Source organism: Orbicella franksi, chromosome 5 (genome assembly GCF_964199315.1).
Source record: "Orbicella franksi chromosome 5, jaOrbFran1.1, whole genome shotgun sequence".
In the NCBI taxonomy this organism is placed as follows: domain Eukaryota; kingdom Metazoa; phylum Cnidaria; class Anthozoa; order Scleractinia; family Merulinidae; genus Orbicella; species Orbicella franksi.
The window spans coordinates 25717581-25741074 of NC_138149.1; the positions used below are offsets into that span (position 1 = coordinate 25717581).

The following is a 23494-nucleotide window of genomic DNA, read 5'->3' on the forward strand; positions in this document are numbered from 1 at the left end:
ACCCGGAAATGTATATTCTCCCCAAGAATTCATGTCTTTTTGTTTTAATAAGAAAAGATTGTCAGGAGCATGCAACTAATTCTCTGGAAAAATACAGTTTTCTTTAGTCACTCTATCATTAAACTAGGAAAACCACTCAAATTAACCAAGCTAAAAGAATTGAGCGTTTTGGCTTGAATGTCCCTAATAGCCTGTCAACTTATCCTACGTATATATTACACTGTATTTCGCAATCGCTGCCCTTAAAAAAACAGGTGCGTATATGACACATTGTGTTATTTTCTTATATGACAGAAGGAGTGTAGCAGTGGCCAGACGAAATATTGTATTAAATCAAGTCAAATTCTACGTTGCGCTGGCTTTGCTATCTTTTTTTCCTTTTAATGTGTCCTCTAAAAATTGTATGACACATTATAAAAAATATCCGTCACTTTGTAGCCGGCCAGATCTGTCTAATTGCGCATGTAGTATTCTGTGGTAAATAGAACCTTACGTCAGTCACTGTGATGAATTACTGACAGCCTGTTAGCTATAAGACTGACAGCGCTCTATAGTCACGTATCCAGAGGCAAAGAAGCCCGGGAACTGAAGCATCACTCCTAACACCAAGAGGATACAACAGATCCGCCCTAATGGCCACTCTCTGCCGAACTCAGCTGGTGATGATCACTCTTAACATTTTCCTGGTTGTGTTATTTGTGGCAGCGAACAAAGACCTTTGTGGTAGTGTTTTTGAAACTCAACTCGGTAAGTAAACTCTTCGCAACTAGAGTGGATAAAAGAAGTTTTGTTGAGATCTCTTCGTAGGATATTTTACATCATTGAAACTTTCCTTTTTGTGTTGTTTTCAGACCATGCTTTAGTTGGTCACGTCATGAGGACGGCTGTAGTTGTGGACGAGTTTGAATGTCAGTTGAAATGCATTGGAAATAACAGTTGCAAGTCTTTTAACGTTCATCCCCATGGCAAATGCGAGCTTAATAGCAAAACACGACAAATGAAGCCAGGAGACTTTCAATGGAGGAGTGGATCTACTTACTATGGCTCTGTACAGGTCAGTTTTTTTTCTCTCTGAAGGTGGCTGGCGATATAGTTTACAGCATCTTCCTTCAATTATACGGATCAATCTATCATTCTTTATCAAGTGATGTTGTATATATCACAGAATTGCTCAATCGTCGATAAACAAGTTGCATGTTGCGTTCGTGGCATAATACCGTAATATAGGAACACTCAAACCAGTTAACGACACCTTGCATTTTAGCTTTCAGTTCTTAAATCTCAAAAATTGAGTTTGGCTACCCCTTTGTTTGTTTGTCTGTTTTTTTGTTTGTTTGTTTGTTTGTTTTTTGTTTGTTTGTTGTTGTTGTTTTTTTTGCAGAACATGTTAATATATAACGTTTTGAGAAATTTAAAAATAATTCTGTGGAGCGAGTTCAGAGCCACGAAACCCTCTACGGAACTAGAGATATTGTTTTGACTGTTGCAGCTAAATAATTAGCATTTAGATAACTCTTTTAATTGTCTCAACCTAACCCAGGTGTCCTGCGTGCATGTGTCTCCTGGTCAGAATGGACCAACAAAGAGAGGTCAGTGTCGTCCGGTGTACAAGGGAAAACAGATATTGTAGGTTACTTGGTTAACAATCGAGAGGGGAAGGTGGGGGGTTGAAAGTGTTGCAGTGACTTCAAACATTGATATATTTTTTTCAATTTTAGTAAATATAATTGGAAAAAAATATTAACCGGCCTCAAAAGAGATTTACTCTGAGGTTGAAAGCGCTATATGGCGACAGGGAACGCCACTGAATAGACAAAGTGTTTTGAGATAATTAATGAACAATTCTTTTTAAAGCTCGTATGAAGTCGTTCAATAAAGACACAAAAACTCGAGAGAACGTCTTGTTTTAGTCATGAAATGTTTTAAAAATATTTTAGCGCTTAACTATATATTTTGTTTTCAACAGATTGCTTAGATCTGCTTAACTCAGGCCATACTCAGAGTGGAGAGTACCTTGTAAATCCAGACGGTAAAGGACAAATTAAGGTCTATTGTGACATGCTCACTGACGGTGGAGGCTGGACCGTCTTTCAGAGAAGACAAGATGGCTCGGTAGACTTCTATCGGGGATGGAACGACTACAAAGCAGGCTTTGGTCAGCTGTCTGCTGAGTTCTGGTTAGGAAACGACAAGATCCACCGACTGACGATCTCTAGACCGAGCTCTCTACGAGTGGAGCTGGAGGACTGGAGCGGAGTTAAAGTGTACGCCAAATATGGCAAGTTCAACATCAGTGATGAGCAGGCGCAGTATCGACTTGAAGTGGGTTCATATTCAGGTATAGCGGGGGATTCATTAGCATATCATAATAACATGGCGTTTAGTACAAAGGACAGAGATAATAACAAGGACAGTCGCAACTGTGCTGTAGAATTTACAGGCGCCTGGTGGTACAACAGTTGCCACAACTCCAATCTAAACGGACAATACCTGGGAGATACACGTGATTACCGAGGAGTCAGGTGGGGTCACTTCAGAGATTCTCTTTCACTCAAATTTACTGAAATGAAACTGAGGCCGTCATCGTAGAAATAATACCAGTAACAGGTTTAATCCTGTTAGTGACGTAAATGCCAACATCTGATCTTCGCTCACCACAGCTAACAGTAATTGATCGATAACAAATTATGATTCGTAGTTGTTTCATTAACTTAAGAGGAATTCTTGAATTGGAATTCTTATAAAGATAAAAATAGTTTCCTTTACAATCATTGATTTAAGCCAGAAACTATAATTTTTACAGCAGTTGTTATAGCAAATGTTTTTCTAGTATTAGCCATGGTCGCTTATCACAGCATTCTCACGCCCTAATTTGTAATTATATATGTATATTTCATCCGCTTTTTTTATAACTTGAAAATGATCTCAGGGAGATCGAAACGTCGTTTTATATCGCTAGTTTTTATTCTGAGATGTGTTTCAGAAAAACTACTTATAAGAATTTTAATAATTAGTCGATTTAATTATTAAGGAAACGGTCGGAGTTCTTGTAATTTTTCTTCCAAAAAATGAGCCAGAAACCATGAGTTTGCAAGATTGCCTTAAGGTTTTGGAACCTTTTCTTGAAAAGGAGACGATTTTCTGGTATATATTACCCGAATACCCGTTGCTAATAAAGTTGCTATGGTGAGAGCTGGTGCTCAATCAGGCCTTTCTTTTCGCTTTCCGGCGGTGTGTGGCAAGGGCGCATTGGGAGGCGGGGGGGGGGGGGGGAGGTAGACAAATTCAGGTACAGCGGGCGATTTGTTAGCATATCATAACAACATGGCGCTTACTACAAAAGACAGAGATAATGACAGATGGAGCACTAACAACTGTGCTGTAGAGTCCCGGGTGGCGGGGTACTTTGGGAAATTTCTGGGTGGGGATGTGCCGCTGGGACCCTGGAACCCTTAGTCTATACCAGAGCTAATTCAGCTGAATTTTGCTACCCTATACTAGAGTAAACTCCCCAAATCCCCCTATCTATCGACTCTGTCGAGGCTGATTTGGGTAAATTTAAACTTGCCGATTTGATGTGTTTATATTTTTGAGTGGCAGTTCCTGGTTTCCTTACTCTAGATAAAATCTTCAACCAACCAGTCAGTTTTGTGAGAAATGATACCCTATTCTAGACCCAAATGCTCTGACTTATATACCCTATCCTAGAGTAAACTGCTTGAAAACCATACCCTTCACAGCGGCACATACCTATATAGCGCATATATGGCAGTGCCCCCCCCCCCCCTTCACCCCGGGTGTAGAGTTCACAGGCGCCTGGTGGTACAAGCATTGCCACCTCTCCAATCTAAACGGACAATACCTGGGAGATAAACGTGATAACCGAGGAGCCAGGTGGTACGGCTTCAGAAGTTCTCTTTCACTCAAATTCACTGAAATGAAACTGAGGCTGTCATCGTAGAAAAAAGACCAGTGACCCGTTTAATCATGTTAGAGCGGTAAATACCAACATCCGATCTTTGCTGGTCAAAGCTTAAAATAACTGATCAATCACAATCAATAATAAGTAGTTATTTCATTAACTTAAGTGACGTTTATTAGGAATTCTTATAAAACTAGTTTTTGGAATTTCAGAGTCCCTGTCCATAAAAATGGAAAATAACTCGGCAAGGGTCGAAAATTCTATTTCGCTCATATTTTCATGGTGGATAGGCTAGGGAATGACAAAAGCTACTGGATAGATTTTTTGGCAAAATATCCTTTTATTTCAAAGAAATATGCAAATTACCAAATTCCGTTAAAATCGTCATTTGACGCATCATTTTATTAAACAAGTTTGAGAGCCTCGCATGCAAAACCACATCATTCTTCCGTCTTTAAAACACTCAAATATTTTTGTGCAATGTTTAAATGTGTACTGGGTTGATTTTAGGGAATGTTGCGTTGTCTTTTTGGGTGCAAACTGATTAAATTTCGAAGACATATATTTCATTCACTTAAAAGTGCTTCGTGAGTATAATTAATTTTCACCATGTGCGAAACCTTCAAATGGATTAAGCTTCTGGTGGTTGAATCGCAGAAGAATGGTGTAGAGATTCCTGTAAAAATTTCTTTGGGCAATTGATTGTGAGAGACGCGAGAGCTTTTCAAAGTACGTTAAAAATGCAAATATTTGACCATCCGTTTGTCGTGCAGGATGGATCGAGAGAATAAACTGATTAGTAAATACTCTTTTTCTTTGGCCATCGTAGCTTGATAAGAAATAACACGCAAACTGCGGTGATAAACATGGCAATAAAGCAGATGTTAAAAAACAAAGTTCATTTACTCGACGTTTCGTATGTTTCAACATACATCTTCAGAGGTGACCGTTAGGAATAGAAGTAACAACTAAATTACAATTTAAAATAAGTTACTAATTAACAATTACAATGACAGAAGCTGAGAAAAAAATTTTGCATGTAAATAATGCAAACTAATAAAGATAAAGCTTTTCGCTGCTTACATTATCATTTAGCGTGGGTTTTAATTCCCTTATTAGCAGAGTATCTTTTATCTTGCAATGTGTATCTGTCCGGCCTTTTGCTAAGATATCAAAGTGGTCCCATTTGAAGTTGCGACCAGTTGACGTGACGTGGTCTGCAATAGCAGAAGCATGACAGCTACTCGTGATCAATTTAAAATGTTCCGTTTTTCTGCCATGCAATATACGTTTTGTTTTTCCAATGTAGAAATCCTGGCAGTCCCAACAACTAGCCTTATACACAACTTTTGACAGTTGGGAACGGTTGATCCTATCATATCTTTGTAGGCAGATAAAGACTTGATGCGATAAGCGCTTTGGAAAATAACTCTAAGATTAATGCAGCCATAAAACTTATTAATGCAGGTCTTCAGTTGTTTGGTTACAATTTTGCTTTGTACCCCTAAATAAGGTAGAACTAAGATTATTTCCAATAACTTCCTGAGTTCATTCAAACAAGAGCGCAAAAGAGAAGGTGACGAACAGATGCGGAAACAACGAAAAGTGAGAGTTCGGATGAGGTTGAGGTTTTTTTTTGAAGGAAAATGGGTTCGTAATAACAACGCTCGCCCTTCCATTTGGTTTCGATACCTTACGATACTTTCACCTTCTCCGACAGTAAAAACACAGCAACTCAGTTTCTACACTACCTCAACAACTGTCACGCAGAATTGCACCGTTGAATTTGAAGATAACAGTACAATCCCTTTCCTGGGCATTCTCATCAAACGCCACAGTCATACTTTCTCAACATCTATTTACCAAAAGAAGACCTTTACTAGCCTGTACACAAAATGGGACTCCTTCACACCTAGGAAATACAAAGTAAACCTCATCCGAACTCTCACTTTTCGTTGTTTCCGCATCTGTTCGTCACCTTCTCTTTTGCGCTCTTGTTTGAATGAACTCAGGAAGTTATTGGAAATAATCTTAGTTCTACCTTATTTAGGGGTACAAAGCAAAATTGTAACCAAACAACTGAAGACCTGCATTAATAAGTTTTATGGCTGCATTAATCTTAGAGTTATTTTCCAAAGCGCTTATCGCATCAAGTCTTTATCTGCCTACAAAGATATGATAGGATCAACCGTTCCCAACTGTCAAAAGTTGTGTATAAAGCTAGTTGTTGGGACTGCCACGATTTCTACATTGGAAAAACAAAACGTAGATTGCATGACAGAAAAACTGAACATTTTAAATCGATCACGAGTAGCTGTCATGCTTCTGCTATTGCAGACCACGTCACGTCAACTGGTCACAACTTCAAATGGGACCACTTTGATATCTTAGCAAAAGGTCGGACAGATACACATTGCAAGATAAAAGATACTCAGCTAATAAGGGAATTAAAACCCACCCTTGCATTATTTACATGCAAAATTTTTTCTCAGCTTCTGTCATTGTAATTGTTAATTAGTAACTTATTTTAAATTGTAATTTAGTTGTTACTTCTATTCCTAACGGTCACTTCTGAAGATGTATGTTGAAACATACGAAACGTCAAATAAATGAACTTTGTTTTTTAAATTAACATGCGTTTTATTGCCATGTTTAACACCGCAGTTTGCGTGTTATTTCTCATCAAACTGATTAGTGTTTATTTAGGAGAGTCTATGGGTTAAACTGATAGCTCGACTCAGTGAGAATTGGTCAATTTTTTAACTGTCAGCTGAGAAGTGACTCTTTTTCCTGAGCTAAAAAATGGGCTGTCATTTTAACTGACAGCTAAGAGATCGCTACATGTATTTTACTTTAACCGGCCGCGGATCATCGCAAATCTAACTGGTTCAATGTTAGAGCGTGAACATTAAGCTGCAGGAATTAAAGCAATTTGGCGGCAGGTGAGCTATTTTGAGATTCTATTGGGCTAAGTAAAATTATGATAATCAAATACGTTTAAAAAGTGGAATAAAATTAAGATTTTATAGAGCAAAAATATTAACAAGTATTTTCAGAAGGAAGTGCACGGTGAACAAAGTAGATCACACATGATCAAATTTGATTTTGTGACAGAATGTCGGGAAATGAAAACTGCTGCTCTGGTCTGAACTGTGGAATTTTTTTTTAATATTTTATCCTTCGTTTCTTCTTTATCCTTACTTTCACATAAGTTCAAATCTTTTTGGAATTTTTTCGTCAATGTTCAAGATAATGGAACAAGTTTATACATGTAGCAAGCTCCAGGTAGTACGTAATAAAACAGGATATACAATGTATCAACTGGCATGGAGAGCTATCCCTTGAATTGAACAATCCCAATCCAATCAAAACGAATTCTCTCAGACGTTTACTGACTAAATGGCATTTTGCACGGACTAAAAGTAGTCCCTCTTTCGCTTAGTCCGTCAAGCGAGACCGTAAATTAACCTGGAGGAGAAAATGGCCGCTCGAAATCCTGGGGTCTTTGTCGTTAGTCCCTCCTTTCGCGCGCTTCTCGCCCCAAGATTTAACGCGGACATACTTTCCTTCTTTCGTGCCACGCCCGGGCAAGATGGACTAAACGAGAGAGAGACTACTCGTAGTCTACATTTCGCAACTGTTTACTGCGTAGAAGATATTGATAAAAAGGCCATTCATAATATGTGATCACAGATTAGAACTGAACACCTTGCAAAAGAGTGTCCGTTAAGAGCCCTTCTCCTATGAGAAGTTACCCAAGCATATATTTGTATATTAATGACATTTTGAAAATGCATGAACGAATTTGTATGGAATTTAGAACTGATATTTTCTGCTAATAATCACGCAATCACGAAATAAAGTTCGTCTAACAATACCTGCTGTTGCTTTCCATCGTTACGCTGCTTTCTCAGACATTTGAGCGCTTTTTAGTCGATACGTGTATTATATATGAGCAAGGTTGACAGGGAGGAGGCTCCAGCGTTAGATTCACCTCGGAAATTGCTCGAATCTTGGCACCAAAACGGTTACTGTACCACTGCCATTTTTTCGTCGTTCGTCGTCTCTGTAAAATAAAAGTACACATACCTTGTTTCTTTGTGGAATTACCAAGTCCACAAAATCAAATATCAATTTGAAATAGCCGGCATTTCTATGTGAAACATGTTACGGATCACACAAGCGCGGCACTGGGTACCAAGGTAAAAGACATTCAACAGGGAAGTGAAGCCTATTTTTGCACGTCCCATTCGGCCACACCTACCATTCCACGACGAAAAAATGTCCCGCTCCTTTGTCTCTGATTGCACAAGTATATGAAAAACTGATGCTCCAAGAAATATGTTGATAAGACGATACCACAAGAATCATACAACAGTCGAAGAATTGAATGAATTTAAAAAATATTAATAGGCCAATTTTGAAATATTATAATTCTAACGTGGCTCCCTGGCTTACGGGAACAAAACGTAACTAAGAAATCAAATAAAAATTGAGGCACTAATACAAACAAATTATTTTGTTTAATTTCTCTAAACCGCGGAGCCATGTTAGAGCTTTAATAGTATCGAAATTTACCCTTAAATCAATATTTTTTTGTTTCGCTTTTTTTCTTCTGCAACTAAGCTGTTCTGTGTACGGGGGTGTTTAGGCTTCCTCGATCTTTTAGGATAAATCAACGCAACGTTTGAACACACTGTGCAGAGACACTCTCACAAACGGAAGCCAAACAATGTAACTCTGTGATTAACTGACAGAATCCCAAGCAGTTTAAAACCAGGGTCAGAAAAGTGAAAGGTAATTAATTATAGTTGTGCAGCTATATCTCTGGGTATACTTGCTTAATCAACCTGAAATTTTCCCTGATTATAAAACTCGGCGTCCTTCTTTGCCTTAACTATTATTTCGAATATATCTGATCACGTGAAGTGTTACGTGATCATTTTGTTACCTTTTTTAGATCGGCGAATTGGTGGCGATTTTTACTTGTATGGATCAATAAATGAGCGTTTTTTTAATGGAAATTTAAATTATTTACATTGTTACCTACGTTTGGAATTGTAGCCAATTTTCCTCCTTGATTTCTTCCTTGCCGGGTAATATAAATGATCAAAAGTCCAATTTTCTGAAAAAAAAAAAAATGACCTTTAACCCTATAAAATTTGTCTGCGAAACCTGGAACGGTCATTCCAAACGTGCGAAGATGAAAACAATTGACCTGCATCTAAAACGCTTTTTAACTCTTTTTTGTTAGCTGATCTTTCTAAAAACCGAAATCAATTCATCAAATATTGGTTATTTGCGCTTAACTTCACGCGACATGTAACATGATTCGTCAGAAGCATCAAATATACCTCAAAATGAAGGACGTTGAAAAAGTACAATTTGGTAAATTTGGTTCCATTGCCACTTATGTCCTAAGAAATATAACTGATCATTTACATTTACCAGTAAAACTCCTTGACCTAGGCCTACATTAAAATGGCTTGAGATATATCCGGAAAAAAGTAATTTCCCTGCGAAATTTAGTTACATTTCCGTTTCTACTTGCGGGGCTTTACTTTTCCACGTGAGTGGTCAGTATTTCATGTACGCCTTGCGGACCTATTAGTCTCTGTTTAAATTGCTTACAAACCTCCCATCCCAACTTTGTCTGGCATCACATCAATAGCAGACCATTTGGCAAGTTACCCAAACTCGTGATCCCAGTATCAGGTAACCAGCTGAAGCAATTTGTATTTCACTAACGTTGCGGAATTAGGGATTGATATCGCTGAAATCATGGCTGTTCAAAAGCAAAGCATGCCTTTATTTGCTTCTATTATTTCTATTCTCTCCATTGTGTTTTACTGCGCCGGCTTTTTAAGAGTTGAACTGGAACTACACGTGCAAAAGGAAAGAATAAACGCTCTTGAAAGCATTGCGGAGGACAAGTCGCCGACAAACGACGCAGACATGAAGATAAGCAAGAATGCTCCTGGTAAGTTTGATACAAGCTAGAGTTGACAAGTTAGGTTAAAATAAAGAAATACAGTTATCAGAAACAAAGCTTGTTTAAATTACATATACTGTGTTTTAAGTCTGTGCTTCAAAACACAAATCCCAAATAAACGTGTTCCTACGTGTCCGTTTGTTCTGAGCTGAAGGTTAGCAGGTCAAGTTTTCTTTAATCCAGCGCAGACAATTTCACATGAAAATAATGATTATGTTTCAAACGAATTTTTCTTCAGTTAAGATGAACACAATGATGAGGAACAAGTCCCTTCACTTTTTCAGTTTGATCAAACTTGGCACCACCGATGGTGTAACTTTTTTTGACAGTTTTTGCATCAGGAAATGAGCAAAGAATAAGTTAACTATTGAAGCTCCAAATACGTTTTTTTATTCTCGATTGAAGGAAACGTCAAGTATTTCCGTTTCAGTCATTTCGTGAAGCTAGTAATGAAAACTTAATGCTCGCCTGCGGCGATAATGGCAGCACGGATACTAAAAACTCGTTACCTTTAACATAAATTTAAGATCGTTATAAATGCTCTGCATATTGTACTCTTTACGTCCTTTCCATTCAACTATATTTTTTTTTCTTCCCAAAAGGTTCTTTCCCTAACCTCAACAGACGCAGCCGTCAACTAGACTCAACTGAGAACTCGACAGAGGCTAAACACACAGCAGAAGCGATGCTGAAAATCAACAAACTTTTATCAGAAGGGAGAGTCTATCTCTGCCAGTCGAAGGGTGTCACGTGCTCGTCTGGTCCCCCAGGACCTCCCGGTCTACCTGGACCCAGAGGACAGAAAGGAGTCCGGGGACGAACAGGAGAGAAAGGAAAGACTGGAAACAAAGGAGATCAAGGTATTATGGGATCGCCAGGAAAGAGCGGCAAGCAAGGCATTACGGGACCTATAGGACCACAGGGAGAGACTGGAAACAAAGGCGAGAAAGGAGACATGGGACCCACAGGCATGCCGGGAACTAAAGGCGAACCCGGTGAATCGATATCATCTCCTGCTGTTGTTGTTTCTCCTGTGACGTTGACAGTGAACGAGGGTGGAACAGCCTCGTTTCGGTGTTCAGCCAGTGGCAATCCTGAGCCTACAGTAACGTGGAGTAAGCTGGACAGCCAGTCACAAATCACTCAGTCAGCGGTTTCACGTGGAAAGCTGGAGTTAAAGAAGGTGACCGGAAGTGACTTAGGCGTGTATCAGTGTTCAGCAACAAACATCCTGGGGAATTCACAGGGAGTGGTGCGATTAACAGTAAATGGTGAGTTTCTGATTATTTTGAATGCTGACATTAGCTATCCAGTGAAACGCGTGGCCTCACTACGCAGGTTTTCCAGACAACGTTTGTCGTTCTTGAAGCACGCAATGTTCGCTTTTTAATTAGCAGAAGCCAAAACACCCTCTGTTTCTTTACAGTTAAATTGAGACGAATGTAGCGTTGACTTTTCTATGGAACTAGCTACAACTTTCAGTTGCTTTAAAAGTTTGATAAACATTTACGTCGATTTCGACATTTCAGACCTGTTTAGCCATTTTATGGTACGATGAACTTAAAAAGTCATCGTAAACAGATAAAGGTGAACAAAGAAGCGTTTCAAGGTGAATGCATCTTAGTTCACTCCAACAAACACTACACTCAGAGAAATAAGGTTGTATCTCGAGGGTCTGCTTGGTGATGTTGGATTCTCAGTTATCAGTTATAATTTAAACCACTTCTCGGCTAACAGTTAAAATTCAAGTTATTTTTCAGCTTTCAGTTAATCTTAGCAAATTTCAATTAATAGGGCTTTGAAGGTCTGTCTGTCAAGGGATTTGAAGTTTGGACCAGCCCCTCTCCCCCCAAGGCAAGTGGGAGGGGAAGACACAGCTTGAATCCTTTGAGCTGATAGCTTAGCGACCTGACTACATGGGGAGGGGGGATGGCATTGGTCCCCGCCCCCTCCCCGGGACTCAGGCACTGGCTAAACTGGTAGACAAAAAAAAAAAAGAAAAGAAAAAAAGAAAGAAAGAAATACGGCCAAACATTGGTGGCAGAGCCTATCTTTCTTAGAGTAGTAGCGTCTACAGGGTAGCCTGTGTTATCATGTAAGATAGGATGGACAGAAAACGGGTTCCCTTCTGGGAGAACAAATAACTCGAATCATACGATGGTACCATCATGGAGAGATCTGGACCTATCGCAAATTGTTTCCACAGACCTTTCTGCGAATGAATATATGATAGATCATACATTTTAACTGTGGAGAAAGGTGTAAAGACATGAATGATCATTGCAGTTATGTGCACAACTTGAGCAGCTGTAAAAGTAAAGCCTGAAAATTAAATGAGGCTTGAACGGGATTCGAACACACGACCTCTGCGATACCGGTGAAGTTCTCTTGCAACTGAACTATCAAGCCAACTACAGTTTAAGTCAACCACAGTTTAAATGCTTAAACTTCTAATGAAATTTCCCTTTACACCTGCTTCTAAGCAAGGGCTAGCCGAACAGGGTCAAGCAGAATCCGATTATTTCTCAGAACTTTCGAGTGACTTCGAACTAGCTGTTTGCAGACGAATACAGTCGAACCTGTATGTAACTCCTTCTATCAGCACTTGGACGCCCAAGGAGCCATGTACGGCTACTTAATGGTCGTGCTCTTTGTATCACTTGTGACGTCATCAATCCAAATGTCACCAGATATTCTCGATAAGCAAATGGTAGAGCTAGGGTAGATCTATCCGTACAACAGTTGGTTTTGGATATCGACGGCATTCTGACGTAGCAAATTGAAAAATAACGTCATCAGTTTTGGTGCAAAAATGGTGGTAAAGTGGCCAATTATACCGATAATTGATCAAGGTCCCATCTCCAGGCATTGCCCATAATTAACACCCAACGTCTTTTTAGGTCGGTCAGAAAGAATATGGAACGCAAAAGGTAGCGAAAGTAAAAGGGCCGAGAAAATGGAAAGGAAACGGACAATAAAAAAATTCGGAACGTTCAATTGCTAAACAACAACAACAACAACTACAAACAACAGCAAGTCCAAATTTTGGCTTATGCGTATGCATCAAATTAAAACATTCTACAATTTTGCACCTTATCTTGGAGAAATCTATCTGTTTGGTAAAAAAAAAAATAGCTTTTTAACTAAGGCCCATTTAGCGCCATGGCCCCAAAAGACTGATTGAACGGTTAAAAACGGCATATTTTGGTGTACATTTGGTAGTCAAAGGATTAAAGAAAAGAACATTTTTGTTCCAAAACTATCTTTTTTTTTTTTTTTCCATATAATTCTTTTCAGTTGACCTATCTTAGTCCCTAACGGGCAAAATTTGGGCCGATAAACGATCTTAAGCATTTTTGCTTAAGCGGCCACCCTCTATTGAGCGGCCAGTTTTCAAAGTCCCGGTTTTTTGCTCAAGCAAACGCTGTATTTGCTACCTGTATTAGGCGGCCACCTCTATTAAGCGGTCACGGCCACCCTGTAGCAGGCCTATGTTTTTCTTTGTTATTTGTACCTGTATTAGGCGGCCACCCTGAACGTAGCAACTATGAAATTGAGCCTAACAACTATGAAATGACGGAATGAGATTTTTTGTTGCGAACTGTAAGTCTTAGAAATACAGTACTTTATACCGTAGAAGAGAATAGAGGGCACAGTACTTTTACACAATGTTACGTACATTGTACCGTTAAGTTAGAAGTTGGCACTGAACTTTTTTTTAAGTATTGATCGCTTGAAAGAGCGTTGATTGTCCTATTGTTTCTGGTTCCGTAAAAAACCAAGTAGACAATCTAACTGGGCTACGCCAATCGTATAATTTATTCCAGGATTCAAGATTATTCGATCTAAAGAGGTAATACAAAATTCCATTGAGAAACCAAACAGACGATCGGAATATAAACGCAAACCTAAGTTACATTGTTTTAAGCCTGAGTTACAGTACTAAACTTACTTCTTTGACGATGTCCAATCAGATTGTTTTACGGTTTGTCCAGGTCAGGAAACAGATAAACAGATTTGAAAACAGCAGAAAACGGGTCAGCAAAACAGGTCAGCAACGAACGTGTTCACAGTGGAAATATCTGCGACAAAAACTAACTTATCCAAGCTCAAAGGTCAATTGACCGTATCGGTTACGCGGCTAAATGTCAATCAAAAGGTATTTACGAAATCAAACGTCAATCAAATGTTAATTGTTCATATATTAACGGAATAGTTTCATTGCATGAAGTGTTTTTGTAGACACGCCATTAAAATTGACATTAGACCACGCCAAGTGAGTATTGTTAGTGATCCTGTGTTAAGGGGCTAGTTCCTTAAATCCCAAGGGTGGCCGTTATACAGGTTCGACTATACCTCTTATCACCTTCCGAAGACCTTAACCTATTTTTCCCGGGCTTTGCTCGTTCATTCATTCGTTCGGGAGCCTAATTAGGCCTTCTGTTCATCCCACTCCCTTTGTACATATAAAACCACTTAAAAAATTAATAGTCTATTTTTTATGACATGTAAAGTGTCCAAAACTTTGTCTAAGTTACTGATAATTACGCGTCAAACATGACGTCATGTCACGCCTAAATGACGTCACATTTTAAGATGTCCACCATTTTGGATACGCCATCTTAAACTTTCAAAATTTTTCACAAATGCCGGAACACTTATAAAATTCTTGTTCATCGGCCATTTCAATTTGAGAAGGAATATAAAAGAAGCTGCGCTATAAAAATAAACATGGAAATGCGTAGTCCATGTGTCATGTTTGTTACTGCAGTTTGTTTTATAGAACTCCAAAATTAATTTAAATGAACACACGAAATTGATTATCAAAATACAAGAAGAGTAAAGATAGTAGAATAAAATCTTTACAATCCAAAATCTCGCCGAAACAAAACTTTAAAAAAATTCTAAATCTAAGTGAACTACTCTCTGCTGAAAACATAATTGCATTGCCATATTAACGTCAAATTCAGAGACCAAACAATTGACACATAAGATACGATAAGAACCTTTATATAAGTGTCAAGGTATGTAGCCCGAGCGGAGTAATTGGGGACGCATACAAATTTACGCCGACAAATTTTAGGAACGTTCACAAAGTTGCAGATCAGCGAGCGCGGCTTATACTCCCCCTCACCCCTACAAATAGGGAGAGTTAATTAAGACTAGTACAAAGAACTTCTAAGGAGCTCCAAGTCATCTTCGTTCGTTAGAGCATCGACTTTTTAATTGTCTGATGATCGCATAGTTTTTTGTTCTTCCCGCTGCTCTTAGACAAGCGGTAGAGTTTAAAAAGCTTATAGGATCTAAAGCTATACTTGACTGTTTATTCTTTATGCCAAGAAAATCGCGCAGATGTGTGTGTTTTTTTTTGTTTTTTTTTTTTTTTTGTTTCATTGCAAAAAAATAATTAAGTGTTCTTTGAGATTCATTGTCAGACGGCTTATTGTCTTTCCACCATTCGCTGTTCTTCGTGACAAAAGAAACTTAAAATAGCTTTCACTACACCACACTAAGGAGCCATATTGTTAGAGGGGTTTAGAACCATGACTCGTCATATAGCGTGCCATTTCGCGCCGTATTATTTCGCCGTAGCATCCAATAACACTTTCTATACATCTCATACGTCCAGACATACGTAAAAGTGGCTAATTTTAATTAGTTACGAGTAAAACGCTTTGCTTTAGCCATCTCTAATCGAGAAGGAAAAGCTCAATCTCCTTAGCTGGCAATTATCTTAATTTTTTTTTTTTTTTTTTTAATTGATTTACAAACACGATATACAGAGGAAAAAACTAAACAAATAAAAAGAGGAAATAATAATATTACAGCACAATACTTACTTACTTACAGTACAATATGATCGTTAAGGCCACTTACATCGTTCTTTACATAGCTTTAACAATACAGTTTGGAAAATGTCCAATTGTTTTTTGTTTTTTTTTAGCTTTTAAGTTTCAAACAAAAGGCAGCACTACTAACGCTGCCTTTGCTATATACGTACAGTATGAGCGTTATATTACTAACCAAAAAAAAAAAAACACTACTTAGTTACCAAAACAAAGAAAACACGTCATCAGTGCATGTTAAATAATATGTTGAAAGGATTTTTGGAAAGCGCTAAGAGACTTGTTATTAAATGCAATTTCTTTTTGTATTTTTAATTTTTCTTTCAGAAGTATGAGAAAATTGTCGAAAGAGAGCTTTTCGTCGTGCAGGCAGCTGTAGTATATAGAAAATTTCGCAATTAGAAGCACACAGTTCAAAGAGTATCTATGTTCCGTCTTGTCAAAAACACCGTATAAAATCATACTATTTGATAATGCTAGTTGCTGTTTCGTTTTATTTGTCCACCAGTTTTGAAAGGTCTTCCAAAAGGTTATAACGGAAGAGCTTCGTAAGAACATATGATCTAGGGAGTGTGTATCAGCCAAGCATTGAGGACACATATCTTTGTCAGACATTTTGGCTCTAAAAAGAGACATTTTAGTTGCGAGAATGTTGTGTATTATCTTATATTGAAACATTGTTATTTTAACGTCACACTTGATTTGGAAAGGTAATTCGTACTCTTTTTGGACGGTTTCCGGGGTGAAACCATGTTTTAAGATTTTAGTTTCAGCAGTAGGTGCTACGAAGAATTTCTTCAACAGCAAGTTGTACACATATTTGGTGGAAATGATGTTTTCTTTTTCCTCACTTTCTGGGCATCGCGAAGGAGGAGTTTCAGATACTAACCTCCAAGAAGTTGAGATAGCATTAATAAGACCGAAGTAGAGGGTGAAGGGCGTTTTGAGCTTCAACTTATAACAAAAGTTTTTAAAGGACAGGAATTTATCGTCCTCTTGAAGGAGATCCTATTATATTTTAGTCAAACCAATTACCTTAACGTTTCTCAGCTATCAGTTAAGGTGGTCGAACACAGTTTTCGCGCGCGCTTTTGCTGATGCAATTCAGCGCCCGCACAACGATTGCAAAAAGCAAACATGCCGTCAATAGAGCGATCATTTTATTTACTCAACACCACGCACTATCTGTGCTATTTTTCTCTATAACTGAACGCAGTATATTAATGGCTTTAGTCTTTTATTACAAAGATATGTTAGAAAAGATAACGACGCAAAGAACCCAGCAATTCTCAGCTTTTTCTTTGTTACCGAAAGAACCCAGTTAAATGCAGCGCATGCGTAGTAAGTCAAAAAATTGCGACTGAATGAAAAATTACACTCTCGGAAATACGCCTATTTCTCGAGAACCACTCATTAGAGTTTCACGAAATTTGGCACGAAAATACGTTAGGAAATAAGTAACTGGAGTATTGAAAATAATTGAACTTTAACAGAGTAAATTCTAGATATTCCAGTGAACCTTCAACAAGGGTAATTAAAGATCTCTCTGTTAAATTATTAGCAAAATGGTGTTAACTTGTGAGAATCGTTACAAGCTTGTTGCGTGCTAATTATAAAGAAACCCTAATGAGTAGATTTTCTACAAATAAACAAAACTAATTTTAAAGGCCTGTTTATATTTATTCATGTTGCCATGGCAACGGCACATACGTCAGCTTAACCATAAAAAAAAACAACAACAACAACGTTTGTGTTTTTAACTTTCTTGCTGCCATTTTTGGCGACCGAGGTATCAAAGGTTTTAGAGAAACAGGTGAATGAAACACAGGTCTCAAAAACTGTGTTCAGCCACCTTACAAATTACCAATACTCAGCTAACAGTCAGCCCCATGCAGACCCTCATTTCAGTAGTCTCTTTCTCCGTATGGCTTGTTGTGCAATCTTTTAATCCTGCGTCACGAGCCATAAAGACCCTGCATAGAAGGTTATCATTTTAGCTTTTTGCCCTGAAAAAGGAAAACAAATTGAGATCAAGAAATCTAAATAAGACCACAATTATTGTAGCTTAATGATATTTACTTGCTTGCAGTTCACCCTCAAGTTTCTCTTCAACCGGGACCTAAGTTCGTCACCGTAGAAAGTGACGTCACTCTACCAACCTGTCACGTGACCGGATACCCGGCACCAGTGGTGACCTGGAGGAAGTTGTTTGGTCAGTTACCCCAGGGGAGGGCGCACTATAACAGCAGTGTCTTAAAAATTTCCGATGTCCGTAAAAGTGACTCTGACACATACTTCTGTTCAGCAGTCAACCTTTTAGGAAATGTTGAAAGAAAAACTCAGCTAGTTGTGGTTTCCCTTCCTGTGTTTACCGTTAAGCCTCCTGGAAAGCTATTTCCTGTTACCGGCGAAACTTTGACGTTAAACTGTAGCGCTACTGGTGATCCACGACCACTCATCAGCTGGAAAAGACAAGGAGCAGCATTGCCCGTGGGGAGGAGCGACAGGACAGAAAAGGCGCTTATCATAAGAGATCTGAGAGAAGACGATGCTGGGATCTATATTTGTGTGGCTACAAGCTCAGGAGTCTTTCATATTGAGGCAATAAGTTATGTTGAAGTTAAAGCAAGAGGTAAGTGGTTTTATATGAGCAAAGCAACGTTAAAATACCAGCCCTCTTCTACAGAAACAATACTAATCAGCTTTAGTCCACAGTCTTAATATAGATTGCTAATAAACTGCATTCAAGGTTGTAAAAAGGCGTCTTGTTATGCGTTTATCTCAAATAATTCATTTACAGTGATCTATATTTGTAGGGCTCAAGTTTAGGAGTGTTTCATATCGAGAATATAAGTAACGTTCAAGTGATTGAAGGAAAAGGTACAGGTAACGTGCGGACGGCATTGATAAACTTGTGAGAAAGAAATTTAATTTCCTGTAGTTCGACACCTTTTATCGTTTTTAATTTTCCTGTGAACAAGGAAGCGTGGTTGAGCGGACAACACGTTGGACTAGAAATCGATATGTCACAGTTTTAATCCTCCAGTCTAACCACCATTATTTTATAGAGTTTTAAGGAGCAGTCTCAAAATATTTAACTCCCAAGCTTCAGAGGGTAAAAAGCTGTTTATACTTATACAAATAGTTTATGTCTTATTTGAACTGTTCATTTAATGACTGAAAGTTTTTACTAGCAAGAAAGATGTTTTCTTCCCATGTTGCATGAAAAATGAAAAAAACGAAAGGAATCCGGATTTGAAAAACTTGTAGACATGGTCTCTTTTGGGAGGCTATATTTGTCAGGTCATGAAGAAAAATAAGGGCTGTCAGTCGGAAGTCACTGGACAAACAAATAACACTTTTACACTGTGACAAAAAACTGTTCAGAAATGCAGCTTGCAATGTACTCTATAACCATTAGTACTCACGACTGAATCTCTCTTCAACGAAAAATCTTGGGAATTGAACGCTTTCGTTTGAAGAGAACCAGAGCAAATATTTGAAAGAGCCCTTACAAGTTTGCTTGTTTATTTGTTTCTTGTTTTCGTTTTTTTTGTTTTGTTTTGTTTTTTTTTTTTCCATAGGTTTTTCTTTCGATACGGCATGTCCGACGAACTGCCAACGTCAGGCTAGTCACGCGCGCACATCCACCACCTAAGTACAGTGTTGTAAGACCGCAATAAATATTGTGAGAGGTTTTCCTTCAGTAACGGAGTCCAATATTCCTGTTAGTTTCTGTCCTCGGCAAAAACACTAACCGGTCCACAAGTCAAATAATATCCATCGCATGAACGTATTGATCCGCATGTGTGGTGCACAAAGAAGGCGGCATCTTTCGTGTTTTTCTCTGATAAATCAACAAAAAAAACTATCAACAGGAGAAGCCGAATTGACAACAAACTAAGAAATTAAACCTAATTAAAGTGTTAGCGCTAGCGATTAAAGCAAAGCGGTCCAATGCGAGACAGAAGTCGACTTTCTAATATGGCACATCGTCCGCTATGAAGCAGAGAGTCGTCTTTATTGAGTGGATTTTAGTACTTTGTTAACCATTAAACCACGAATTGAGCATGTTATAATAAGAGAGACCACAAGTCATTCATTTTGAAGGCTCAAGAAGACGCATCTTAGCTACAATGGTCTGTGTACCAATCAACCTTGTTCCCACGGCTCTTTCCTAAGAGAACAGCCTTGAAAACGAGGTTTTGCTCCATTGAACAGCATCTGGCGATTAGGAGAACCGCGAGAGAGGGCCTATCCCTTTTAAAGCTCGTCTTCTTTTTTAATAAGGTCTCTGACTGTGAACATGTGAATCAGTGTCTTACTTTAAGAAATGATTTTTTTTTTTCCTGGACTAGTAGTATTCTATACTTTGCTTCAATTGATACCTGCAAAGAAAACCTGACTGCAACTTCTTTTATAGAGTGGCTTGCTAAACTGAGAAGAACATTTGAAGCATGCGTTTCTCTTTTTTTATCAGATTGTTCTGATCTGTAAAAAAGTCAGGACGTACTCAAAATTTATACCAAATGAAATATTCTTGTTCTTTGGCCATTTCAATTTCGGAAGGAAAAGAAAACAGACAGCGGTTATAAACAATACAAAGAGACAATGCATGGTCTAAATAAACTTATAAATTAAAAATTACAAAATCCTCGCTACTACTAGAAAGTCCGACATGCGTGTGAAATGAAAGAAACTCTATTTGTCAGTGGCTTAAAACCCTCACTTAATGAAGACCTTAGCTGTGAGAAGCTGTTTTTTTTTTTTTTGTTTGTTTTTTTTCTTTTTTAATAAGAAGCAATTTTGTTAATGTTTTTTTAGATTGTCACCAATGCCTGGTTTATTTTTAAATTTATACTTTTTTGTGAAAGTTATCACCGTCATGTTTGAAGATGTATGTCGTAACATACCAAACGTCAGGTTAATACAATTAAGATTTTTTAGACCAAGCGTTGTCTATTTGTAATGTTTGTAACCGCTGTTTGCTTTCTTTTCCTTGTGATACCAGATGAAATTAATATTTAAATTGTCATGGAAAGTTTCTCATACGTTAAATTACCTAGCCTCTTCCAGGCGTTCAGTTAGTTGCGGCGCAGCGCGAAAAACAGCGCGCGAAAAAAAATAATCGAATAAATAAAAGAAGCGCTAAAAATGACTTCAAATCTGAATTTATAAAGACGCCATTTTCTTTTTCAGATTGTACTGATATGCTAAAATCCACTTTGGCTTTCTGTGGTGGTTTTTATTTTCTCGAAAGCTCGACTTCTTAAATCAAGCGGGTAGTACGAAAATGATGGGCGTGTCCTACGGCAACTCGGAGTTGTGCGCTGTTCTGATATGCCGAAAAACAACGCATTGGATTGACATTCATTTCGCTGAAATTGTTTTAATAGTGCATAAGTAAGCTGGTAAGAATGGTTGAACTCGACTTGAAAGTGTACTTCGGCTATTTTGAGATGCGTTGCCATAACTACATAAGGTGCTACCTAAGTTGAAATTAGACCCGTTCACATCTAAAGTACTTAAGGTCTACTTACTCTACTAGTATATGGTATTTTCCCTCCTGTGCTAGAGTCCCAGGTAGAATATTACCGGATATTACGCGCATATACCGTTTAACATGTCTGGGACAACATGTCTGGTATTCAGTCCGGAGAAGAGATCTTTGTAAAAAATTACTGTCAGAATCATTATATTCACTTAAAGAAGCTGAAGCTTTGGTTATTCCTTATTGTAATCTTTTTCTTCTGTTTTAACCGAACCGAGCGATTCGATATTACTTATAGGTTAGCTGTTATCAAACGTCGACCAAAATTCTTTCGTAGCACTATTTGCCAAGAAAACTGACTTGAAATTTTTATATCGAGTTAGGTTACAATGAAAAATTGAAATTAAAGCCTGAGTTTTTCCCTTTTTTGTCAGATTGTTCGGATCTGCTAAAATCAGGCCATACTCAAAGTGGATTGTACTCTGTCAACCCAGACGGTACAGGACACTTTACTGTCTACTGTGACATGCGCACTGACGGTGGAGGCTGGACCGTCTTTCAGAGAAGACAAGATGGCTCGGTAGACTTCTATCGGGGATGGAACGACTACAAAGCAGGCTTTGGTCAGCTGACTGCTGAGTTCTGGTTAGGAAACGACAAGATCCACCGACTGACGGCCTCCAGACCGAGCTCTCTACGAGTGGAACTGGAGGACTGGAGCGGAGCTAAAATGTACGCTAAATATGACAAGTTTAACATTGGTGATGAGCATGCGCAGTATCGACTTGAAGTGGGTTCATATTCAGGTACAGCTGGAGATTCGTTAACAAGCCATCATAACATGGCGTTTAGTACAAAAGACAGAGATAATGACATATGGAGCAGCAACTGTGCTGTACGATGGACAGGCGCCTGGTGGTACTACAATTGCCACGAATCCAATATAAACGGACAATACCTGGGGGACAAACATAATCCCCAAGGAGTGAGGTGGGTCCACTTCAGACGTGATCTGTCACTCAAATTCACTGAAATGAAACTAAAGCCGTCATCGTAGAAAGAATACCAGTAACAGGTTTAATCCGGTCGTTGGTGACTTAAATACCAACATCTGATCTTCGCTCATCACAGCTTACAATAACTGATCGATCACAATCAATAATAAGTAGTTATTTCATTAGCTTTGAAGAGACGTTCATTAGCAATTCTCATAAAACAGGTGTTTGGAATTTAATATAAAAAGCTTCCTTTGCAATCATTGATTTTAGGACAGAAACTATAATTTTCACAGCGGTCAATGGGCGACAAAAGTGTTGAGACACTTGGCAGTTAAATTCGATTTTCGAGCATCTTGGAAACATTTACCCCCTCCCCCCCCCCCCCTCCCCAAGAAGAAACGTTTATTTTTCTACTTCTTAGCTAGACTGCACAGACCACAGCGCCTACACGACATTGAATTGGGGGGCCGGGGATATCAGAGAATTAACGCTAGATGCAAATAAAATAGAACAGGTACTTAAATATCGAAAAGCGTCATTTCCTAAATGTGTCTCAACTACTTTGTCGCCCATTGAGTTGCTATAGGAGAAGATTTTCTAGTATTAGATAATGTATGCGCCCAAGATGGCTGCAACACGCTTCCTTGCTCCTGTAATTTTTTCGATTTTTATTTGTTTTTCATTTGATGTTTGTTTGCCTGGCATCAATTTTCGTTTTTCTAAAGACACTCCTATCTTATCTTCGAAGTTTTATGGTCTTCCACTGATCGTTACTACTGTGGACAGTAGGAACAAAATTACACGCTCGATTTGTACATGGCACAAACGTGGTCATCTTTCGATTGCCGTGCCTTCGACAATGGACCTGACGATACACATGGATGTCGAATCTAATCCTGGTCCAAGTCCTTCTTTGACTGAAGGAATACATCGTGAACATGATGTCAATCCAGGATACAGGTCTTCGATGTGTTCTACATTAAAGATGACGAATCATGCCTATAACAACTCTACACTTGGTTCGCCATTAGTGCAATTTGTTTCGAGCCCTCTTTGGAACTGTTCACGAAATATGTACTTTCAAGGCAATTTCCGTCAAAGGAGATTTAGGGGATCTAGAGCTGGAAGGAAGGTTCAGGAGAAAAGAATGCGCTGCTCATATAATATTCAAACTTTGGTTTCAAATCCAATTTCCCGATCTAAATCTGCATATTCCAGAAAGAATTCTAATTGCTCAAACCACAG

At 38.5% G+C, this 23494-nt stretch overlaps 2 protein-coding genes across 2 annotated transcripts; both read left to right on the forward strand.

Annotated features, from left to right (window-relative positions):
- The first annotated feature begins 480 nt into the window (after nucleotides 1-480).
- Nucleotides 481-4797, forward strand: LOC145487307 (fibrinogen-like protein A). Its single transcript, XM_081466063.1, has 4 exons — nucleotides 481-747; nucleotides 852-1054; nucleotides 1541-1589; nucleotides 1967-4797. Exons 1-4 carry the CDS (start codon nucleotides 633-635, stop codon nucleotides 2587-2589), a joined length of 990 nt encoding a protein of 329 aa, XP_081322189.1. The 5' UTR covers nucleotides 481-632; the 3' UTR covers nucleotides 2590-4797.
- A 4859-nt stretch (nucleotides 4798-9656) lies between these two features.
- LOC145487284 (uncharacterized) lies at nucleotides 9657-22308 on the forward strand. Its single transcript, XM_081466034.1, has 4 exons — nucleotides 9657-9902; nucleotides 10517-11185; nucleotides 17850-18392; nucleotides 21686-22308. The coding sequence occupies exons 1-4, from the start codon at nucleotides 9704-9706 to the stop codon at nucleotides 22306-22308; spliced, it is 2034 nt and encodes a 677-aa protein (XP_081322160.1). The 5' UTR covers nucleotides 9657-9703.
- Nucleotides 22309-23494: the final 1186 nt, after the last annotated feature.